Below are 23,200 nucleotides of genomic sequence, written 5' to 3' on the forward strand. Positions count from 1 at the left end.
AATTGCCGCTTGAACACCTGAACAGCTTCCCCCCGTAAAACCACAGTTTTCTACTGGGAGTCACCCAGTAGACAGACAGACAGACAGACAGACAAAAGGAGTGTGACAACACCTAACGATAATAACTTATTCATCACCGTTCTACTCACGCCAATGCCACCGTAGTCAGCAGACAGTGGATAATATCAACACAAAAATTATAACAATAAACACATTGGAACACGTCCCTATCGCTAGGACGGATCCAAATGCAAAGACAGAACAAGATGTGAGACAACGGTGACATGCCGACCGGACGACAGCACAGCGGCGCCATCTTACTGTGTCTGTGCGTCTGCATGTGTCTGTCTGGGCTGGTCCAGGACGCACAGGGGCACTGTCTGTGGGGCACTGAGGAGACGTCCTCGCTGGTACGAGACTTCAAGGAGCAAATCAAAGGCAAGGTACAGTAGGGCTTTTTATGGTCAATCTGTATTTTTTTTATTTTTTTTTGTACAAATACTGGATGAGCAATATACAGGGTTCCATTTGTTAAATAAACAAAACAAACAAACAAACAAACAAACAAACAAACAAACAAACACAAATAAATAAATAAGAGAGGGGGACAATTTCTTAATCACTTAAGCCTCATGTACTTTGTTGTATGACAAATAACTAAAATAGCTGATCTACGAGCTTGTAGATTGCTATTTTCTTTCTTAGAAAAATAATTAAAAACTTTGACAAATCGTGATACATTTGGAAAATGTGCCCAAAATAGGGACACCAGGGTTAATATGCAAGTCTAATTACATTATTAAATTGTGATATTATCAAACATAAATCAAGTAGGACTTTATTTGTCACTTACTTACAGTATAAGTACAAGCAGCAATAACTGTGCGGACATACAATACAATACAATACAATACAATACAATACAATACAATACAATACAATACAATACAATACAATACAATACAATACAATACAATACAATACAATACAACAGCAGGGTAATAGTAATAAAAGGATAGAAAGTCGAGATAAACCATAAAATTAAGGATTCAAAACACTGGATGTGATAGAAATAAAAGGCTTGGGGGAAAACACAGATTTCCCCCAGCTGGTATAGACCGAGGGATGTGGGGTTTTCAAACTCATATGCTGTAAAAGTATACCAATTTAAAAAGCAGGCGTCATGGCTTGCCAGATCACAGGCACAGAACCTTGTTGCCACTCGACAAGGAACGCTACATTAGCAAATTAAACAAGAGTCCGATTGGAATGTTGTCCTGACTGGACAGAGGATCCAACACAACACAATGGCCCGAGGTTATCTGATTTAATCGCCTGGTAAGAGACACTATTACATTTTCTATAGATATGATCAATTAAACTTATCATAATATCAAAAAGCAAAAGTCATTCATTCATCAATGATGTTCATAGAACACGTTTTAGTGAATTCCAAGTACAGGAGACATCGACGCCATTACAGTTGGGAAACGCAGTTCAACATGCAGAGATTTACACACAAAACAAGCCAAACCCGGCTATCCTCGTTTAAAAACCTACAGAAAACACAATTGTAAATCTGGCAATGAACACGGAGCTAAAGCAGTGTGTAAATCCTGCATGATATTAAATGGCGCACTTCGCCAAATGATAATGCCGTCGGTGCGTGCCGTTCACAAAACAGTCTCTAAACTGTACTTCAAATTCACTATAAACATTATTGATGACTTAATGGCTGTTGGGTTTTGATATTTTGGTAAGTTTAATTGATCATATCTTGTAATAGTGTCTCTACCAGGCGAATAAACACTGTGCATAACAAGGAGGGAGACGAGAGTATTCTTTTGGACTGCTACTCCTCCCACAGTTTTTATCCCCCAATGTCGTGCCATATGTCAAAATGACCGGCTTAACCGGGAATCGTGCTCGTGTATTTTGCTAAGAGATTGGTTCCATTGATATTAATTTATTAGTGCATTAAATTTCCCCATCCACTTTAATGGGAAGAAAAAAAAAACTCGATTTCAAGTATTTTTTTCTCAGAAACTGTAAGGGCTAGAGTTACAAGACTTGGAGGGGAGGTTCATAATTTAGTCCGAAATTATCAATAAAATAATTACACCAGTTGGCCTCATGGTGGCGCTATAAAAGCCCCCTTTACGTTTTGGCCTATAACTCTTGAACCGTAGGTCGTAAAATAAAAATCTTTTTTCCCCTAGATTCCTTGGGTCAAGACGTCAGGATAGATTTTCCGCCATTTTGAATTTTCTTTGAAGCTCCTCCCACATATTTTGTCCAAATTTCACAAAAATCGGTACACATGATCTCTGGACCCATGCGATAAACATCCAAAAGGTATTTTGATAGTCCTTACCGTTCGTCCGTAATTGGCTTCCAAAGTTAGTGGGAGGGGCCCGTTTTACCAAAAATGCCAGAAATCACGAACGAAACGTCCGGTCAATCCCAAATTTGAATCACATGTCGAGGGTGGTTTACTCAACGAATCCCCAAAAGTATTTCCACTTTGACCCATAGGGGGCTACACAAATGCACAAAACGTAACCGTTTGATGCAAAAACATGACTTTTGGGGGGATCAGTCCACTCAAAATGAAATAAAAGCGATATCAGGAGTGACGTGACAATATGATTGGCCCGTTACATTTGTGGGAGGGGCCTATTTGTTTAGTGGGAGGGGCCTATTTCCTCAAATCAAAACGGCACGTATCACGAAGGCAGGATCCAATCGGCACCCGATTCGAATGGCACGTCGCGCAGGCCTCCGACGGTATTCCTCCCGGCGTATCCCTCAAGTCCCGGCGGCCGCGACCCGCGACGGCGCAACCACACTTTGCAATTTCCCAGAATTGCGACGCGTCTAGTTTTGCATGTCCTTGGCAAAAATAAAATATCGATGGAAATGTCCATCACAAGCTGGCATGGTGACTAACACTAATTGCAATATACAACAACTATACAAACAGTTATGATTTTTATCATTTACTACTACTATCAATCCTTTGCTAAATAAAATACCCTAAAAAAATATAATGACCACCACTTTCAACCTGGCATCCTTATTTTGGACATTTTATTTCACACTTAAACTTCACATCTTAAAAAAAAGTTCACAACTCAACTGAGCTTGTGGATCGGCTATTTTCAGTATTTTAGAACACTGTGAAAACATTAAATAGGGCTTAAGCGATTCAACATTTTATTTGGCATAGCCCAATAAGAATACAAATTTGCAAGGTGACAAGAGTGACAATGTGTTACAGAGGCTATTTTGACATTAATTAATAATATATCTGATAAGCAGCGAGCTATATATATGCTTAGACGATTTATATTAGGATAAATTTGTGCGACTGTAAAAGACGAAACGGAAGCGGGGAGGAGGCGTCACATCCGCTTTAATCGCTTGATCATTTTCAGGGCTTCCGTTGCTCCAGACTGCACAGTATGACGGAATAATTAGAAAATTGTGGGATGCAACAGTCTGGCTTGCGAGACAACAACGTGTAGATCTGCTATTTTCAGCAATATGTAGAGGGAGAAAATGAGGGGGCCAAGGACAGTCCCCTGGGGGACCCTGGTCAACAATATGGGACCTTTGTGGGACCAACACATTTTCACATGTGTTCACCCTACTTTTTTACATTGTATTAATACAATAAATCAAGGCTTTATCTATTTTCAACGCGTCACAATGTGACACGTTGTTAGCTTGTAGAGCTGCTAATTTATTTTAAGATTTGAATTCATAATTCATTTTTTTACATTTGGGTCCCGGGGAGACACCAAAATGATTGTTTGGATCTCAGCTGAAAATGATTTCAGCAAGGGGCGACGAAGGTGAGGAAGGCGAGGACAACTCACATCTGTACACCCAGCAGGCGGGTTGCACAGGGCTTGGCCCTAGACTTGATTGATTGTGTTCTAGAACACTGGACACAAATATTTGACTTGGCCCACATCCCTGTATTCCATTTCCATTTCCACTTATTTTTCAAAAAATAATATGAGGTATTTGATGACATTACTAGCAGTGAGTATCCTTTCCTTCACAATAGCTTTACTCATGACATGGATAACACTAACGCACCAATAATTAAAGTCAATCATGAAAGTAGCTATTCTTCTATGAAGCTATAAACAAAATGTATGTGATATACTGTAATTATAGCAGTGACAACAACAGACTGAACAACTAAGTGAAGTGACAGCTGTGTACGTGAAAGTGAAACTGGTTGCAGCCCTCACCAAGTCTCCTAACCCTCATTTTCAATTCCAGGATCTATTAATTAGGCCAATATGCCACACCTGTAGGAACAAACCCCTCATTAGCCTATTATGCCAATATGCCATGCCCCTGGAACCAAAACATCTTTAGAAATCAGATTTGAATCACATTACAACCACCTATAGGAATGTGGTTAAAATCTGCTTGTTTTTTTTTTGCTATGCAGACTTCATAAGTCTGGGGTCTTTGGACCCCAGGAAGACTAGCTGTCGCCCCGGCATCAGCTAATGAGAATAAACAATCAATAAACGATAAACATAAAACCAGTGGTGGAAAATAACCTGAATACAATTTTGAGGTACAGATACTTGAGTATGTCCATTTAGGCCTACCAATACTTCATAATTCTAGTCCACTACATCTCAGAGGCAATTTTGAACTTTTACTCCACTACAATTATTTGAGAACTTTACAAGTTTGTAGATTTGGATTATTATTACAAAACATACATTAACCACTTTTGTACTTTGTCTTTTGAAAATAGCCAGCCAATCTACAAGATATGACTACATTGTGGTATTGCTACTTAGAAAATGTAGAATAATAATAATGGTGTCTTTATAGACCCCTTAACAGACGACGTCACACTGGCTCCAAACGTCATACTGGCTCCAAATGAAGCCCATTCTATCAGGTCTCGCTAGGGCGTGCCTCACTAGCCAACACACAAGAGGGGGTTGGGGTGTGCTGAAACCAGCGCACCCCAAAACAACAGGTTGAGAATTGATTGCATGAAACAATCACCTGTGCATCCAGTCTCAATGTTAGTAAACTAATAATTGGTCTATGAGACACCGCTTACGCTTACAACATGTTTACAGTGTATTCACATAATACATTCAATTACAGCTCAGAATTATTGTGCTCTGTCTTTTCTCCCAAGCTTGACAAATGAAATGTGCCTCAACAAAAGCTCCTTTAACGAAACATATCTCAAGCTTTTCAGAATCATCCAACTCGAGGAAATCACCACAAATAGAAGACATTTTATTCTCTTATATCATCATAGTTAGAGCAATAAAACAAAAAGTTAACCTCATTAATTTCAATTTCACCAAGTTCACAAAACAAACAGGATCTCTCTTCCTCTGGAGAGAGAACTGCCATCAGGTTATAGCTTAGAGAGGTAAGCAAACCAATTCTGGAGATTTGATGTTTTCAGGAGATTTTGTTTTTGTTTTCATAACATGATTTTTAAAAAAAAGCTCTGACTGTAGATGCATTATTTTCTTTGTATTACTATTATTTGTATTTATTTTGTATCTCTATAGCCTTTAACTGTAGGCATGTTGTGTGTGTGTGTGTGTGTGTGTGTGTGTGTGTGTGTGTGTGTGTGTGTGTGTGTGTGTGTGTGTGTGTGTGTGTGTGTGTGTGTGTGTGTGTGTGTGTGTCTTTCTCATCAGACGTGGTTCGACTCCAGACTTTACACCCCTACGCTGCTCAATCACGTATGTGTTAACATATGTCACTTTATGCTTTCTACACTAAACTAGTGGTTCTCAAAGTGGGGTCCGGGGACCCCCATGGGGCCCATGAGGGGCCCAAATGAGGAACAGTTTAAACATTTAAAACCTATTTTTGCATTTCGCCTATTCAACAAGCTCACAATGCGTCATATTGTGGCACATTGTGAGCTGGTAGATTTCCGGAAAATGTTGACAAATCGTCTCTAATGGGGGGTCCAAAATAATTTCCAATGGGGGTCCACGGCGAAATACATATCAATTTGGGGGTCCCTGATACCTAAATGTTTGAGAACCACTTCACTAAATGCACAGAAGTTCATCAACAATTCATTAGTTCTAGTTCACTATTTAAGGGCTATCCCCTCTTAGAGGGGATAGCCCCCTCGAATAACTGGTTAATTGGTTGGTTTGGGGGAGCACGGTGGCACAGTCGGTAGTGCTGTCGCCTCAAAATGTCCTGGGTTCGATTCCCGCCGTGGACACTGTGGGCGCTTGGGACGTGTCCTCTCCTCCGCGTCATCAGCTAGCTAGGTGGGGTTGGTGAAAGGGACTTTCTGTGTGGAGGTTGCATGTTCTCCCCGTGCCTCCTAGACCTACAGTAGGGTATAGTGCCCTCACAAAAAAACATGCAGTAATCCTGGTCTCTATACTTCCTCCCCCTGGTCAGCCGGGGCGCCTGATGGAGGGGAAAGGAACTGGTTGGAATAACGTGTTCCTTCCACACACTAACATCCAACCGGGGAAACTCCCTCCTGTCAGGTGATAAGAAGCGGCCTGCTCACTCCTCATGCATTGAAGGAAGCATGAGCTCAGGTTTGGGGCATGAGCTCATGCAGGCTGGCAGAGGGAGAGCAGCGCCCAGAATTACAACCTTAGGCATTGGCACTGGGTGAAAAATGGGTTACAAAATTGTGGGATAAAAAGAAAACAAAAAAGAGAAATTGTTCAGTTTGGTCCGAGTCCACCGAGACTTTGTACGTTTATTATTCGACTTGTTTGTATACTTTTCTTGCCATGCTGATTAATTATTTCTTGAAAACTTTAGATATAGCAAAACGGGCCGTATCGCAACCCATTCTTACTTGTTTTGAAAACGTTTAAACTGAAAGTGGTTAAGTGTGTCTGTGGGTTTTATGAGCATGTAATAATTAAAAAGTATTGACAACAGCTTGTGACTAAATAATAACTACATTGGATCCATTGGAACACAGATTTTTTATTTTATTTTTAAGCAACGCGTTTTGAGCTTTTTTTTTAGCTTTGAGTGCTACTTTCGGCTGTGAGCTTGTAGATCTGCTATTTTCTGCTATTTTCTGCTATGGTTAATTAACACCATCGTTATACTTTTACACATTTTAGACGGGACATTCTGCATAACTAGTACATTTACTTTTGGTACTTCATGTATATTTTGAAACCAACACTTTTGACTCAAGTCAATTTTCATTACCGGACTTTTACTTGTAACAGAGTATTTCTGCATTGCAGTATTGATACTTTTACTTAAGTAAACAATTTGAGAACTTTTTTTCCACACCACTGCCATGTGACTCATCAGTCAGTTAATATGTCATCAGTCAGTTAATATGCAATCACAGCAATATTTCACCATGCCAGAACTGTTGGTTAAAGAGATAGTGGTATGGTGTGAACTGTTGTACGCTGTTCTCTCTGCATTCCATTGATGTGATTAATTACTTCGTTAATGGTTACTCTGGATAAGAGCCAGCAGAGCCATGCAGGGAGAGCAAGACGGGCAGTTTGAGGAGAAAGCTGTTCTGTACATAAACATGAATGATATTATACAGGCCTCATATAAACATGAACACAGACGACATCCAGATAGTTTAGGCCAGTGGTTCTCAAACTTTTTCATGTCAAGGACCCCCAAAAATTTGGCTGCGGACCCTCCCATCTCAAAAATGTTTTGTGCCAGGGATATTTTTTTTTTGCCGTGCTATGAGGTTGTACATCTGCTATTTCTTTTACTACAGCACAGTCCAGAAACCCGTCTACCAGTGACATCATCGTTAGGCATGCATTTCTTTTCCAACAAGATTTCAAATTTTTTATTTAGATTTTTATTTTTATTTTAACACAAAAACAAACTTTTATTGCATTGCAACTTTCCAGGAATAGAAAGCCTGCAGTTTCTATTAGCTTGGATTCCCCATTGATGATGTCACTGGTAGACGGGACTCTGAAATGTCCACAGCCCTCCTCTGAGACACAGACCGAGTAGATTTTTTTTTTACCATTTTATCATGAGTATTAGTGAGGACCAATTATATGAAGATAGGTTGAAAATCGGTGAAGTCGTCCTTTAAGACTGAAAGGAGGATTAGTCACCCTCCATACAGCAGTTGCCTCCTGGTATGCTGTATGGAGGGTGACTAATCCTCCTTTCAGTCTTTGCAATTTGCCCGTCCGGACTAACGTTATCAAATTTATAAAAATACATTTATCTCTGATTTCTTTTCCCAGATTGCTATATTCAACTGCCGATAACTAAAGAACAGAAGATTGCGGTTACAATTTAGTTTTTCCGGATGACAGAAGAGATGGTGTTTACATGTTCTTTGAAAGAAATTGTCTGTGGGTCTCAGAAGATTTAGTAAAAACGCTAGCAGTGGTGGATTAATTAATTGAAAAAACGGCTGCACTGAGAGGGCTTTCAGACTGAATAATGGAGAGAAACAAAATGAAAATTCAGGCTGAGTGAGAAAGGCTGTAGTTTCCATTAGCTTGGAATACCCATCTATGATGTCATTGGTAGGCATGTTTCTGAACTGGCCATAGCCCACCAATGAGACACAGAGTGAGTAGACGGAAATAGTGCCTTCTTATAACTAGACCTTACCTGTCGGGGGATATGAGCACCCAAAGTATGTGTAGTGTGGGCTATGTGCTGTGCACAGACAGTATATCAGGGATAGAAAGTGTACTTGGTACCTGCAACAGTTCCAACACACACGCGCGCATCATGGTCCGCTTGTTTCACGGATGTGGCAACACTGGCGCTTGTTTCACACACATTATTTGGCAATCCGGGAGGCAGCGACTGAACGACCACAAACCACACACACACACACACACACACACACACCCACCCGGAGCCACGGACGGCGGACCCCCAAGGGGGTCCATAGACCCGGAGTCGCGGACCACACCGTGCATGCTACGTGGCCACGCATGCACGTATTAGACAGTAAGTAAACAACCGGCTAACGCAAAAGCTAACATCATACTCTGGGGAGCCCGCGGCCGCACATGGCTGTGCATGCGCACGTACGTGGCTGTGTATGCATGTGCACGTACGTGGCTGCGCATTCATGCGCACGTGGCCACACATGCGCAGTAACGGCGAAAACTCCGGCCGTAATTCCTGTACATAAGAACCCTAATAAACAGCTGACATTTGGGGAAAGTGAAAAACGGGCGTCGGTGTTCCGTGCACATGCTAATGGTCAATGGCCGTGTGCAATTGCAGAACAATTGCTCCAGCCACTGAGGAGAACCGGGCAGAAGAGATTTTGGGGACGCACGCACGCACGCACACACAGACAGAGTGTCGTAAATTTTAGGTGCCAAGATGCGGGTTACCAGGCCCGCTGGTTGTAATAAAGTAGAGGAGAAGACGTCCTGAGTCCATGCTCAGAATCATTCAGTGGTTTATTCAGCAACAAGCAAACAGCATCATAGCAACAGCAGAAGGAGCCGAAGCTCCCCCAGCCTCACGGCGTGTGGAGACAGCACTAACTAACTAACCAGTCAATTTCTAGTCAACTCTTTATACTGTAGGTAGCTCACATTACAATACAGGCGGGTGGGGGTCAGAGAATCCCCCCCACCAGTTGATCAACTCCTTTGATCAGTCGAAGAATCAAGCACTTAAGTCCTTTGAACATTGTCTCTATCTGTCTGTATCCTGCCTGTCAGGAAGCCAGACTGATGTCTTCGGGTTAACAATAGAGATGTAAATCGCCATTCACACCCCTGCACTCTAGGCTACCAGCCACATGTTCTGTAGACATTTGGTCAAGATTAACATAGTAGTACCTGCTTACCTATGCAGGCGCTATGCTGGGTCACAACACACACATGATTCTTCTTACTTTAGCACGGTTACTTTTAACATATAATGTTCATAAAATATAAGCAAATAAGGGCTAATATACCACAAGAGCTTTGTTTAATTATTGGTAGATGAGCATTAGTGAGGACCAGTTACATGAAGATAAGGTTGACACTGACTGAAGTGCTCCTTTAATCCATTAAGACCTGAGGCCGATTCTACACATGTCTTCTAAATCCTAACAGTTTTCTGTAAAACTTGTGTTGCTATGTCAGTTGTGCTCAAAACTTTTTCATGTCCCCCAAAATTATATGCATTTGTGCGGCAACAAAGTGACGTGCTATGATATGAAGATATGACGATATGGTTGAAAATGGGGAAGTGTTCCTTTAAGAAGTAACTGGCAATACATTATGTGTCTGGCTCTGTATGTAAAGTGTCTTGAAGCAACTCGTTGTGATTTGGCACTATAATACAATTTAATTAAAAGTTGAAATACAGAGTTTCTGCCTGACAACAATGATATTAACACTATTATGACTATGTTTTCTCCAGCAGGAATGTCCCGGCTCCACGCTCAGCTGCTTTGCTGCAGAAGTTAAAGTACTCATCAGGGAATGGCCCAGCACTAAAAGAACTCTCTACGTCTTGGCCAATAATCTATCCTCTCTCGGAGTGAGGATGGTCAATGAGGTGAGGGAGGAACGATTGGGCGAATGCACGTGCACTCACATGCACACATTTAAGCACATGCACGCATGCACACACACACACACACACACACACACACACACACACACACACACACACACACACACACACACACACACACACACACACACACACCATCATCATCGGCGGTCACTCGTAGTCGAGTATGACTGTCCTCCCTCTTGGTCCTTGTGGGTCTTCAGGTGGGCATAGAGGCCGATTCTGGACCCGATTATTCTTGTGCAGTGTGGACAGGGGAATGTAGTGGTGGTGGGTTTGGGTTGGAGCTGTTTGGTGGTTGCTCTCTCCTTCCTGAGTCTGCGCTTGTCTTGTGCAGCATGGCGGAGGTCATCATTATATAGTGCAGGGTTTCTCCAGGTCGCCCTGTCTGTTGCCATGTCTTCCCAAGCTTTTAAGTCTATGTGGCACTTCTTTAGATGTGTTTTTAAGTTATCTTTGTACCTCTTCTTTTGGCCTCCAGGGGCCCGTTTCCCTTTAACAAGCTGGGACTTGTTTTGGGAGGCGAGAGTCAGGCATGCGGATAACATGGCCAGTCCATCTGAGCTGGTTTTGGGCAATGGTGGCAGTGATGGTGGGAATATCAGCCTCCTCCAGGACGCTGGTGTTGGTGCGCCGATCCTCCCAGCTAATCCTGAGGATCTTTCGGAGGCATCTCTGATGGTATGCCTCAAGTGCCTTTAGGTGCCTGCTGTATGTGGTCCAGGCTTCTGATCCATACGGGAGAGTGGGGAGTACCACAGCTTTATAGACCAAGATTTTGGTCTTTGCTTGGAGGTCGCGGTTCTCAAAGACTCTCTTCCTTAGCCTTGAGAAAGCCCCACTGGCACAGCTGAGGCGGTGGTGTATTTCATCGTCAATGACAGCTTTTGATGAGAGGAGGCTGCCAAGGTATGGGAAGTGGTCCACATTTTCCTGTCTGATGTTGTCAATGGAGATGTTTGGGGGTAGGACAGGCGTACTGCTGTTTGGTGGTGGTTGGTGGAGGATTTGGGTCTTTTTTATGTTGATGGCTAGACCAAGCTGTTTGTATGCTTTCGCAAAGGCTGATAGGATACCCTGTAGGACCTCTTCCGAGAGGGCTACAAGGGCGTTGTTGTCCGCATACTGCAGCTCCATGATCGATATGGTGGTGGTTAGACCTTTAGCCCTGAAAAGGTTGATGTTGAGGAGTTGGCCGTCAGTTCTGTACATGATGTTGACTCCCTGGGGCAGATGCTTGCTTGTGCGATGTAGGATAGCAGCAACAAAGATGGAGAATAGCGTTGGAGCGATGACACATCCCTGTTTGACTCCTGTGTCAACCCGGAAGGGTTCAGTTTTGTCTCCACTGCCACTGAGTACTGTGGCCTGACATATTATCATGCAGCAGTCTCAGTACCCGAACGTATTTTTCTGGGCAGCCAATCTTTGCCAGTACCAGCCAGAGGGCCTGACGGTTCACTGAGTTGAAGGCTTTGGTGAGGTCTATGAAGGCCATGTATAGTGGTAGATTTTGTTCCCTGCATTTTTCTTGCAGTTGGTGAGTGGTGAAAATCATGTCGGTAGTGCCTGCTGTGGGCGCTGGGGAGTGTTCTCTCCTCCGCGTCATCAGTGCCCATACCGTAGGTGGGGTTGGCGAAAGGGCCTTTCTGTGTGGAGTTTTGCATGTTCTCCCTGTGTCTCCTAGGGTAGGTACCCTCACAAAAACATGCAGTAATCCTGGTCACTATACTGCCTCCCCCTGGCCAGCCGGGGCGCCTGATGGAGGGGAAAGGAACTGGTTGGAATAACGTGTTCCTTCCACGCGTTACGTCCAACCAGGGAAACTCTCCCCTGTCAGGTGATAAGAAGGTCAGTTGGCTCTCCAGCATTGAAGGAGGCATAAGCTCGGCCCTGGCCTCCATAGGTTGGCAGAGGGAAGGTAGTGCCCAGGATTACATAGACAATTGGCACTGGGTGTAAAAAATCGGGTTACAAAATCGTGATATAAAAATTTAAGGTAAAAAAAAAAAAAAAAAAAAAAAAATCGGGTCCGCTTTTCTTCAGGACTTCTGCTGGGATGCCATCGGGCCCAGCAGCCTTGTTGTTTTTCATACTCTTAATGGCATCCAGCACCTCACCCAGGCTGGGTGGTTCTCCCATATTTTTAACTATGGGCTGTTGAGGGAGTTGTTCAAGAGCTCCATCTCAGGAATGGTGTCCTGTTTAAGAGGTCCTTATAGTGCTCTTTCCACCTGTTTGCTATTGCATCCTTGTCCTTCAGTAGCAAGAGCCCATCCTTAGAGCGAAGGGGGGTTAGGCAGCGATGGCTGGGGCCATATACCGCTCTTGTGGCGTCAAAGAATCCTCTCGTATCTCCAGAGTCGGCAAGCTGCTGGATCTCCAAAGCCTTCTTTGTCCACCACTGGTTCTTCAGTTTCCTAACTTGCGTTTGGACGGCTGCCTTCGCTTTTGCATGCGCTGCTCTTTTAACCTTGCAGTGAATGTTATTCTGCCAGGTAAAGTTTGCCGCTTGATGTCGATGAGCTGTTGGATCTCGTTGTCATGCTCATCATACCAGTCTTGATGTCTCCGCTTTTTAAGACCGAGGATGTTTTTGCAGGAGTTCATGTTGGCAGTGGAAAGTGTGCCCCAGTGTGTTTCAGTATCCTCCGGGTACTGTTTGGGCAAGGCTGCGCTAAGAGCATCCTGCAGCTGTTGTTGGTAGGTGGTGTCACACAACAGCTCGATGTTAAGCTTTTGCCGGCTCTGTCTTTTCTGCATGCTCCTTTTCCGCATTAAGCGGATGGACATGATGGAGCGAATGAGGCGGTGGTCAGTCCAGCAGTCGTCTGCGCTGGTCATTGCTCTGGTGTTAAGGACATCCCGGTGGTCTTTGGAGCGGACAATGACGTAATCAATGAGATGCCATAGTTTGGAGCGAGGATGCATCCATGATGTTTTGAACTTGGTTTGCTGACGGAAAAGTGTGTTGGTAATGACCAGGTTGTGCTCTGAGCACTTGGTTAGCAGTAGTATGCCGTTGGAGTTTGTGTTTCCAACCCCTTCTCTCCCCAGCGTGCCCCTCCAGGTGGTTTCGTCCCACTCTGGCATTGAAATCTCCGAGTAGGATTAACTTGTCCTCCTTAGGGACTTCGGATAGAATTTTGTCCAGGTCAGCATAGAAGGCCTCCTTTACTTCATCCTGTGCATCAAGCGTTGGGGCGTAGGCACTAATAACAGTGGCCACCTGACTGCTGGCAAGCAGCGATGTCGATCTGGAACCTCCTTAGCTCTCTGGAGATGATGGCAGTTCGCCTTTCAGGTCTATCGCTGGCTTGGTTGTCCGTGAGAGTCCGCACATTCCAGGCTCCGATACGTAATAGTTTTTTGTGTTTCTGAATGGTGATCCCTCTGGATGCGGTATTCCAGACATGATTTTTGTGAGGCAGGCTATGTTTGGGGTACCTTTTCTAACCCCCTCCCCTACTGGGGTGAGCAGAGTGGACCCTGAATAGGGCTGCTCAGTCATGGGTGCAGCTGCCGAGAAGCTCTTTCTGCCTCAGTCCAAGAACCTAACGACTGAATCAGACACCCACCGCCTGTGTGCCAGGTTGTGACTAGGAACTCCGAGACTTCACTGTCCTGTCCCCGTTACCACTTCCTGAACGCCACAGGACTTTTACTTTGTCCATGATGTGAAATGGATAGGTTCCCTTCGGGAGGACGCCTGCGCGTGATGTCTTTTAACGTGGGGAGACTGATGCGCCTGCAGCCACCACACGGTCCTTGGCAGAAAGAGGCCTGAATCCAATGGCATGGAGTCCATGACGACTGGAGACCACCCTCTGTTGCAGTCTTCATCCGCCTTCAGTGCCGTTGTGACTTACATCATCCTCCGCCACTTCCGCCGTTGAGGTCTTTGAATCGCACTTCGTCTGGAACCTCCCCCTCGACCTTACCACCAACCAGGAGCTAAGGCTCCCGACGGCATCGCTCTTAGGTTCATTGGAACACACAAGGTTCTCCACCACGGCAAGGTGGCGATCCATGGAGAACACACACACACACACACACACACACACACACACACACACACACACACACACACACACACACACACACACACACACACACACACACACACACACACATTCTGTCAGCTTTAATCACTAGTTACTTTGTAGATTAGCAATACTAAACATACATTACTAAGCCCTATCTTATACTTTGTCTATTCGAAAATAGCTAGTAATAATAACTAGTAGATCGGCTATTTATACAATTTTGACATTGGATTTTCGAGACAAGACTTTTATTTGTAGCAGAGTATTTCTACATTGTGCTATTGCTACTTATACTTCAGTAAAAAAGGGGCTGGTCTGACTGGAAGTGCAGGAAACGGACTGGACTGTTAGTTTAACCACACTAACCCTATAGTGTCCCTATTCTGGGCATGCAATAGTCAAACATTTAGCAAAAATCACAGAAAATAGCAGATCTACAAGCTCATGGTTAATAAACACCATCGTTATTAATCATTTCCTCCTCTTCCAAAAGTAGAGAAATTGGATGTGTTTGATTCCATGAATACAGCAGCCATGTGCTCAGTGCTGTATGGTGGACGTGGTCAGCCCCTGGGCATTTCTGAAGCAGCTGTAGCTAATTAAATAATAGCTAATAATAAGCTAATAATAAGGAAGCTAAATATAGAATAGGAGTTAGTGAACCGCATAACGGTCATGGTATAGTAAATAGTATGAACCTTAATGTCATCCACATGTGCATTTCAACAACAACAAAAATATTGCTGCTAATCTTTGATCATTCCTTTTGTATTTCCTTGTTACTGAAAGAAAAACTAGTGTACTTGGAGGCAGTCTGTGTACTCTACTACTCACCCAGCATCCTTTTGTCTATTAGACTGGAGGGGGTTTGCGTCTAGGATCTAACAAAATTACATCTTCTGTGCCAGCGGTAATCAAGCAGTTTAATGCCAATCCCAATCCCAAATTGATATGTATTTAGCCTCCATCTGAAAAGAGTTTGTGCCAGGCCAGGGGCCCAAACGTTATAGCCAAAAACAGTTGTGTTGTCTTTTTTCAAAAATGCCCAATCTACAAGCTCACAATGCATCGCGATGTGACACGTTGCGAGAAGAATAAAATACGGTTAATGTGTGTGTGTGTGTGTGTGTGTGTGTGTGTGTGTGTGTGTGTGTGTGTGTGTGTGTGTGTGTGTATATGTCTCCATGCAGCATGAACACCTGCAACTGATTACACATCACAATTTTTAATTAAATGGTGATTTGATTACAATTTTTGATTACAATTTTTTTGATTACTGTGGTCCACAGGATGGCACAGCTTAACACTTGGGGTGCCAGAGGTTTATTAAAATATTATACGTTGAGTGCCGGGATTTTTTACAATTTTTGAACCTTTTTCAAGTAGTCACAAAATACTTTCAGTGATCACCGTCCTCACGGTGATCCCCTCATTACACACATAGAGGTCTCGTACAATCGGGGGAAAAAAATTAAAAACATTCGGTAATCCGTTCCATAGTTGCAGCCAGTTGAAAATAGTCAAAAATACATTGTAAAAAAAAAAAAGTACACAGGAGCCGAGATACAGGCTTTTGAAGTCATAAGTTAACCAGGAAGTGGATTGGAGTCTAAATCTTCGAAAAATGATATCTCCTGGTGCTGTGAAGAAAAAACTAAAATTAAATTAAAAATCTTTTCTTTTCATTTTTTTCCCCAAAAACGTATATATACGTTTTTGGCACCCAATGTGTTGACACACACACACACACACACTATGGCAGCCACCACGTGTCACTTACAGTATAAAAGCACGCACACACGACACACGCACACACTGAGAAACGACAGGGTCACTGACCTACACGTACGTAACGTGGTGTGAATTATAAACCAGTAGGATTCCTTAAGGTGTAATTAAGAACTTATGCCCCACCAAAATGTATTATTTGTGAAACTGGTGACAACTGTTCAAAACATTCGCCTGTAATCCGCCCGGCGGGCGGGCGGACCACGTCATCACGCTCATGTCACTATGACACAGGCATTAACCATATAAGGAGTTCCCACCATATAAGGAGTTCCCAATGCAGCTTCGCCCAAACATGAAGTGTGTTAACCCTTTAAGACCAGGAACGCATCTGTGTCACTTTAGATTTCCTTGGCTATTCAAAAATAGCAGATATACAAGCTCATAGCGTGGCACTCATGAGCTTGTAGATCTGCTATTTTTGAAAAATCCTGAAAAAAAAATGTTTTCGATTTCTTTCCAAAAACTGTTAGGATTTAGATTTTTTGGAAGAATCGCCTCAGGTCTTAATGGGTTAACCTCAATGTGTCATCATGGCAAACAACCAAATATGCTCATAGCGCGGCACCGAGTGCCGCGCTATGAGCTTGTAGATCTGCTATTTTTGAAAAATCCTGAATTTTTTTTTTTTCGATTTCTTTCCAAAAACTGTTAGGATTTAGATTTTTTGGAAGAATCGCCTCAGGTCTTAATGGGTTAACCTCAATGTGTCATCATGGCAAACAACCAAATATGCTAGCCTAGGACCAGACGAATCTGCCAGTGCAAAAATAAAATTACCCTCTGCGATTTGGGTCTGGCACCGCTCCCATTGTGAATCCATTTCCTGCTACCGAAGTCTGGGGTGACCAATCAGGGCCCAGCATTCAAATATGGGAGACTGTAATTGGTAGTTGGTTGTAGGTCAAACCAATTGCGTCCAGAGCCATTGTTTTGATCCCACCCCTTGGAAGAAAAAAAACATTAAAAAAAGTCCACACATTTTCACAAATCACAATGTTTTATGTGTGTGTTCCCATTCTGGGGTGAACTTTTGGCTAAAAGAGCTGGTCTACAGCACAAATCAAATCAAATCAAATCAAATCAAACACATTTAAAACAACGGAAGCTGACCAAAGTGCCGTACAAGGTTGAGACAAACAAAGCATCAACGCAATTCAATAAGCGCCCATAGGCGCACAGACAAATACGGTACATTGTTAACACATTGACTGCCTAGAACGAGTTAACTCGTTTTTACTCGTTTTTAGAATCCATCACTTGATTGCCTAGAACTCGTTTTTAGGAGATAAAAAAAATTTATTTTTTTTATTTGACCCAAAGACCAAGGAGATATGATTAGTCGAAGATCTAGACTCCTATCCACTTCCTTGTTAACTTAAAACTTTAAAATTTTGTATCTCAGCTCCTGAGTACTTTTTTTTTTTCAATGAAAAATCTCTGGCAATAAACTGCAAAAAATCTGAAATAACTCAGGCAAAAGACACAGTAGTGGATCCCATTGAGACCTGAAGCCGATTCTACATGTCTCCTAAATCTCAGCAGTATTCTGAAAAACATATGTTTCTATATCAGTGGTGCTCAAACTTTTTCATGTCAAGGACCCCCAAAATTATATGTATTTGGCCGCGGACCCCCATCAAAATATTTTGTTCCAGGGACCCCCAGAAGCAAAGATTTTAGTTAAAAATGTTCGCTTAAAAAATATATATATATTCATAGATTTGCACAAATTTTCTCTAAAATAGCAGATCTACAAGCTCGTAGCGCGGCACTCGGTGCCGCGCTATGAGCTTGTATATCTGCTATTTTTGAATAGCCAAAGTGTAAAATAATGCTTTTTAGCTCAAATCTAAAAATGACACAGTTCCAGGTCTTATGGGTTAAAAGCCAGAGAGAATAGGTGGGTTTTAAGGAGGGATCTGAAAACCCCAATGGACTGGGCAGATCGGATGGGGAGAGGGAGGTTGTTCCAAAGTGCGGGGGCGGCAGCAGCAGCAAAAGCGCGGCCACCCCTGGTCCTTTTATTGGTTGGTGGGACGATCAGTAATGACTGATCAGCAGGCCTTAGGGCCCTGGCTGGAGTGTATTGTTCTATAAGCTCAGCCAGGTATAGTGGAGCTAGCCCATGTTGAGATTTAAAAGCAAATAAAAGGACCTTAAAATGTATTCTAAAATTGACCGGGAGCCAGTGAAGTGAGGCCAGGACAGGGCTGATGTGCTCACGTCTTTTTGTGCCAGTAAGAAGGCGGGCCGCAGCATTTTGGACCAGCTGTAGGCGCCTGAGAGATGACTGTTCTAAGCCGGTGTAGAGGGAATTGCAGTAGTCGAGTGGTGAGGAAATGAAGGCATGAATAGCTATTTCTAATTGTGGTCGGGAAGATAGGCCTTAACCTTGGCGAGAAGTCTGAGTTGAAAGAAACTAGCTTTTACAACGGAACTGATGTGTTTGTCAAATTTGAAGCCGCTATCCAGGATTACACCACGATTTTTGGCAGAGGTGCTGCAAACGTCATTTTCAGTAAAGCGACAAAAGGAGTGGATCGAATATTAATAGGATGGTGAAAGCCAGAATAATGATTTATTTGTGATCCTCCAAAGGGATATTGATCAGTTCAGTGTGATCTGGGCTTGTTATGGGGAATGTACATGTGTTTTCTGTAATAGTGTTACGCAACATATGGAGTGGGCAACTGCCCTTCCCAACTCCCACGAACTGCCGTCCAAACAGTTTGCTTTTTCAATCTTTTATTTTATTCTCTCACAAACTCTCTTAATCCTCTTCGTCCTATGGGACATAAGGCTTTAACGATCTGCCTCCATCGGGACCTGTCTTGTGCTGCATGTTGTGCCTCGCCCCATATCAGGTTCATCTCCTTTAGCTCGGCAGTCACAGTTCGTCGCCAGGTTGTTTTGGGCCGACCTTTCTTTCTTTTCCCTGCAGGAGTCCATCCTAAAGCGACCTTAGTGATACGATCCTGGGCCATTCTAAACACATGACCTAGCCATCGGTGGGGTTTGATCTCTAACACTATGCTCTTGCACTTGGTCACCCTGTGTAGCTCTTCGTTGGAGATCCTCTCAGGCCAGAAAATGCGGCAGATTTTCCTCAGGCATCGATTATGGAAGGCATCGATTTTCTTCATAATCTTATTGTGACTCGCCAGCATTCAGATCCATACAACAGTACTGACTTAACATTACTGCTGTAGAGTCGGATTTTGGTTCTTAGCGTGTACTGTTTTGACTTCCAGATGGATTGGAGCCTAACAAAAACACTGTGAGCCAGGGGCGGAGGACTATTCACAACAAAACAGAACTAGAAACAACTAGAAAAAGTGCTCCTCGGAGCACAAGTCTCCGCCAGGTCAGGGAGATTATTGTGGCCTCCTGGTGGCGCTATAATAGGCCAATGTGAAAAGGGTGCCATTTCTTCCTCGGCCTAGTGGGAATGTGCGTGCAAAATTTCACGGAAATCGCACACTGCGTTCATGATTGAATTTTGTTCAAAAGGGACCCATCCTGCAAACTTTGGAAGCCAATGTGAGCCAAGTAGGATGGAATATGAAATATCGGACACATCCATCTTGATTACATGACTATAGAGATACTGTGTACCGATTTGCGTGGTTTTTGGACAGAATCTGAAGGAGTAAGAGCAAAAAATTTGTTTTTACAAAACTCAGCCTCCTGGTGGCGCTCTAAAAGGCATATGTGAAAAATGCAGGGCAAAGGTTTTTCCTTGGCCTCTAGGGAGTGTGCGTGCAAAACTTGACGCAGATCGGTGCAGTTATATCTAAAAACGTGAATTGGCCTGTTATAGCGCCACCATGAGGCTGATGTGAACGTTTTCAAGTGGCATTTCTTCCTGGGCCAAGTGGGAATCTCTGTGGAAATTTTCACGGAAATCGCATGCTGCGTGCATGATTTGAGGCATTTTGTTCCAAATGAACCAATCCTGCTTACTTTGGAAGCCAATTTTAGCCAATCAGGATGGAATATGGAAAATCAGACAGATCCGTGTTGATCACATGGCTATAGAGATACTGTGTACCGATTTGCGTGTTTTTTGGACAAAATCTGTAGGAGTAATGGTGTGTGTGCGCAGTTTCACAGCGACAGGGCCAACGGTGGCGGAGATTAGCTGGTCGCAGACAGAAGGACGGACACACACACACACACGGACGGACGGATGGACGGACGGACACACGGACGGACGGACAGGGGGCAAAACATACTCTCTCGCCATGCCTTTCGGCCTGGTGGAGACAATAACCTCTTACCTACACACGTAAGAAAACAAAATTCAACTGCTGACCTCCTTATCAGAAAAACAAAGCTCAAACAATATAATCAAATAGTCCCCCCCCCCTTCTTAGCTGAGAGAACAACAGATCACAAGAGATGGCCGAGTTAGGATCGAAATGTAAGCATCAAGTGTTTGCAGAGATCGAGTACTACATGTCTGTTTGGCTCCACAAGCACAAATGGCTACTACAGATCACAGATGAAGGACGGACGGGTTGGAAGTCGAGAAGGAACGGGTTCGCTGTCGCCGGCCCGCTGACAGCTTTTTAAAGTTGAAGCAGCCCCCTGGCCACCAATCAGGAACGGATGCGTCTGCTGCTGGCACGCCCCCTCCTATAATCATCCAATCACACCACGACACTCTCCCCCAAACACACCCAAGCAAATCCACACTCTCACACACACACACACACACACACACACACACAGGAGAGAAACCTAGCCTACACTCAACCTCTCTTCATAACCGTCATAATCATAACAAATAGATGATCAACTTGATGTGAGTTTTGTTTTCAATATATTCATGTATTTATTTTTGATTTGAAGATGATTGTGTGTGTGTGTGTGTGCGCGCGCATTCATGGAATTTCACATGATTCACATCAATTTGTGGTCACTGCTACAAATCTTAATCACTGTCAACCTGCCTGGCCTCCCTATTTTATTTATATTCATATTTTTTTCAGCATTGGTGAATGTTACGAAAAATGTCCACACATTTTCACAAATCACATTTTTTTATGTGTGTTCCCATTCTGGGGTGAACCTTTGGCTAAAAGAGCTGGTCTACAGCACACGCTCACAACGCGTCGCAAACGTCATTTTCAGTAAAGCAAGGAGTGGACCGATCAATAGGATGGTGAAAGCCAGAATAATGATTTATTTGTGATCCTCCAAAGGGATGTTGATCAGTTCAGTGTGATCTGGGGCCGGGCTTATTATGGGGAATGTAGATGTGTTTTCTGTAATAGATTATCAACTTGGTGTGAGTTTTGTTTTCAATATATTCATGTGTTTATTTTTGATTTGAAGATGATTGTTTCGATTTGTAAATGGGCTTGTTGAGAGATCGACAAGAAGTAGTGTAGTGACTCTCTCTCTCTCTCTCTGTGTCTCTCTCTCTCTCTCTCAGACAGTAGAAGCAGGGTGTCCACAGTGTGAGTTCTACGTGGAGAGATCAGCGGAGATGTTCCTCGATTCCCTGCTGGACGTTTTGTACAGCATCAACTCCCGATACTGTGAACGCTGAAGCCGGGCCCCTCAAGTGGCCCTCATGGACACTCAGACGAGTATGTGTTATAATATTGTATTTCATAATGTAAATATATTTTTCCCAACACAGATATTTCATGACAAAAAAGAAGGGGGGCGCAGGGGGACAATTAAAGAAACAAATGTCAAGGAGAGGCAACAATCTCAAATATCTACACTACACAGCATAGACCAGCAGGTACACACATACAAATACAACATTTGCCTCTGAGATGTAGTGGAGTATTCGTATATCAAGTATCAAGACATGGAAATACTCAAACAATGTAAACGCACCTTGAAATTGTACGTAAGTACACTACTTGAGTAAATGTACTTAGTCACTTCCCACCACTGAATAATAGTTAAAGCTGCACTATTTAACTTTCCTCTCCTACCACGGATTTGAACCCGCTTTCCTATGCAAGTACTGACATTTTTACCATTGAGCATAATAGAGCCTGCCTGCTTGCTCAGGGGATAAATTTAATCTTGACCGAAACATTTGGGTCAGATCCTGTGTCTAGGTGAGACATGACATTTGGCACGATCTAACTGTCTCAATAGAAGAGCAGGGAGACAAAGTTGTATTAAAATACTCTACCGTACAGATTGGACAAAATAACATTTTATTTTTTTCAAACATACATAGTGCCGCTTTCAATTAAATTGTTCATATTTTTTCTGGGGATCCCCTGGAACCCCCTCAAGGATGCCAGGGGATCCCCAGACCCCACTTTAAAGAAGTAGTTCACCCAAAAAATGACTTATTTTCTATCAGTTGCACACCCCATGAAGCCCATTTATTTTTGTTTTTGTCGCATTCCTAGGCCAATAATTTGATGACCGGTTGTATTTCCGGTAGGAGACACAAAGTCTACTTTGTGTCTCCTACCGGATACATTAGCATCTTTCCGCCGGTAATGAAATTATTGGCTTAGGAATGCGACAAAAAATTAATAAATCCACAAATTCAAGGCTTCATGGGGTGTGTAATTGATAGAAAATACGTCATTTTATGGGTGAACTACTCCTTTAAGAAGCAGTAGAAGTAGACAACAGCTGTGTTCAATGATACGATGAATGTGATTTATAAGGATAAGGGCCGGGTTTCCCAAACAAATTTCCCAAACACATTTGCTGACCTGCAACCAGGGCCTCTGGCTCCCTAGGCGGGCTCACTAACCACTCAACTATGGCCGCCCACCTTTTTTAGCAACAATAATACAATGTGTGTCAGTGTGTTT

The 23,200-nt window shown here is 43.2% G+C and overlaps 1 protein-coding gene across 1 annotated transcript; it reads left to right on the forward strand.

Moving 5' to 3' along the window:
* Positions 1-284: 284 nt before the first annotated feature.
* Positions 285-21,951, forward strand: il15l (interleukin 15, like; the record flags this gene model as incomplete). The annotated part of the gene is made up of 4 exons (XM_080429112.1): positions 285-443; positions 5,709-5,753; positions 10,405-10,539; positions 21,835-21,951. The coding sequence occupies 4 exons, from the start codon at positions 285-287 to the stop codon at positions 21,949-21,951; spliced, it is 456 nt and encodes a 151-aa protein (XP_080285238.1).
* Positions 21,952-23,200: the final 1,249 nt, after the last annotated feature.

The sequence above is a fragment of the Gymnoscopelus braueri genome (assembly GCF_963280865.1).
Source record: "Gymnoscopelus braueri genome assembly, chromosome: 5".
NCBI classification, from domain to species: Eukaryota; Metazoa; Chordata; class Actinopteri; order Myctophiformes; family Myctophidae; genus Gymnoscopelus; species Gymnoscopelus braueri.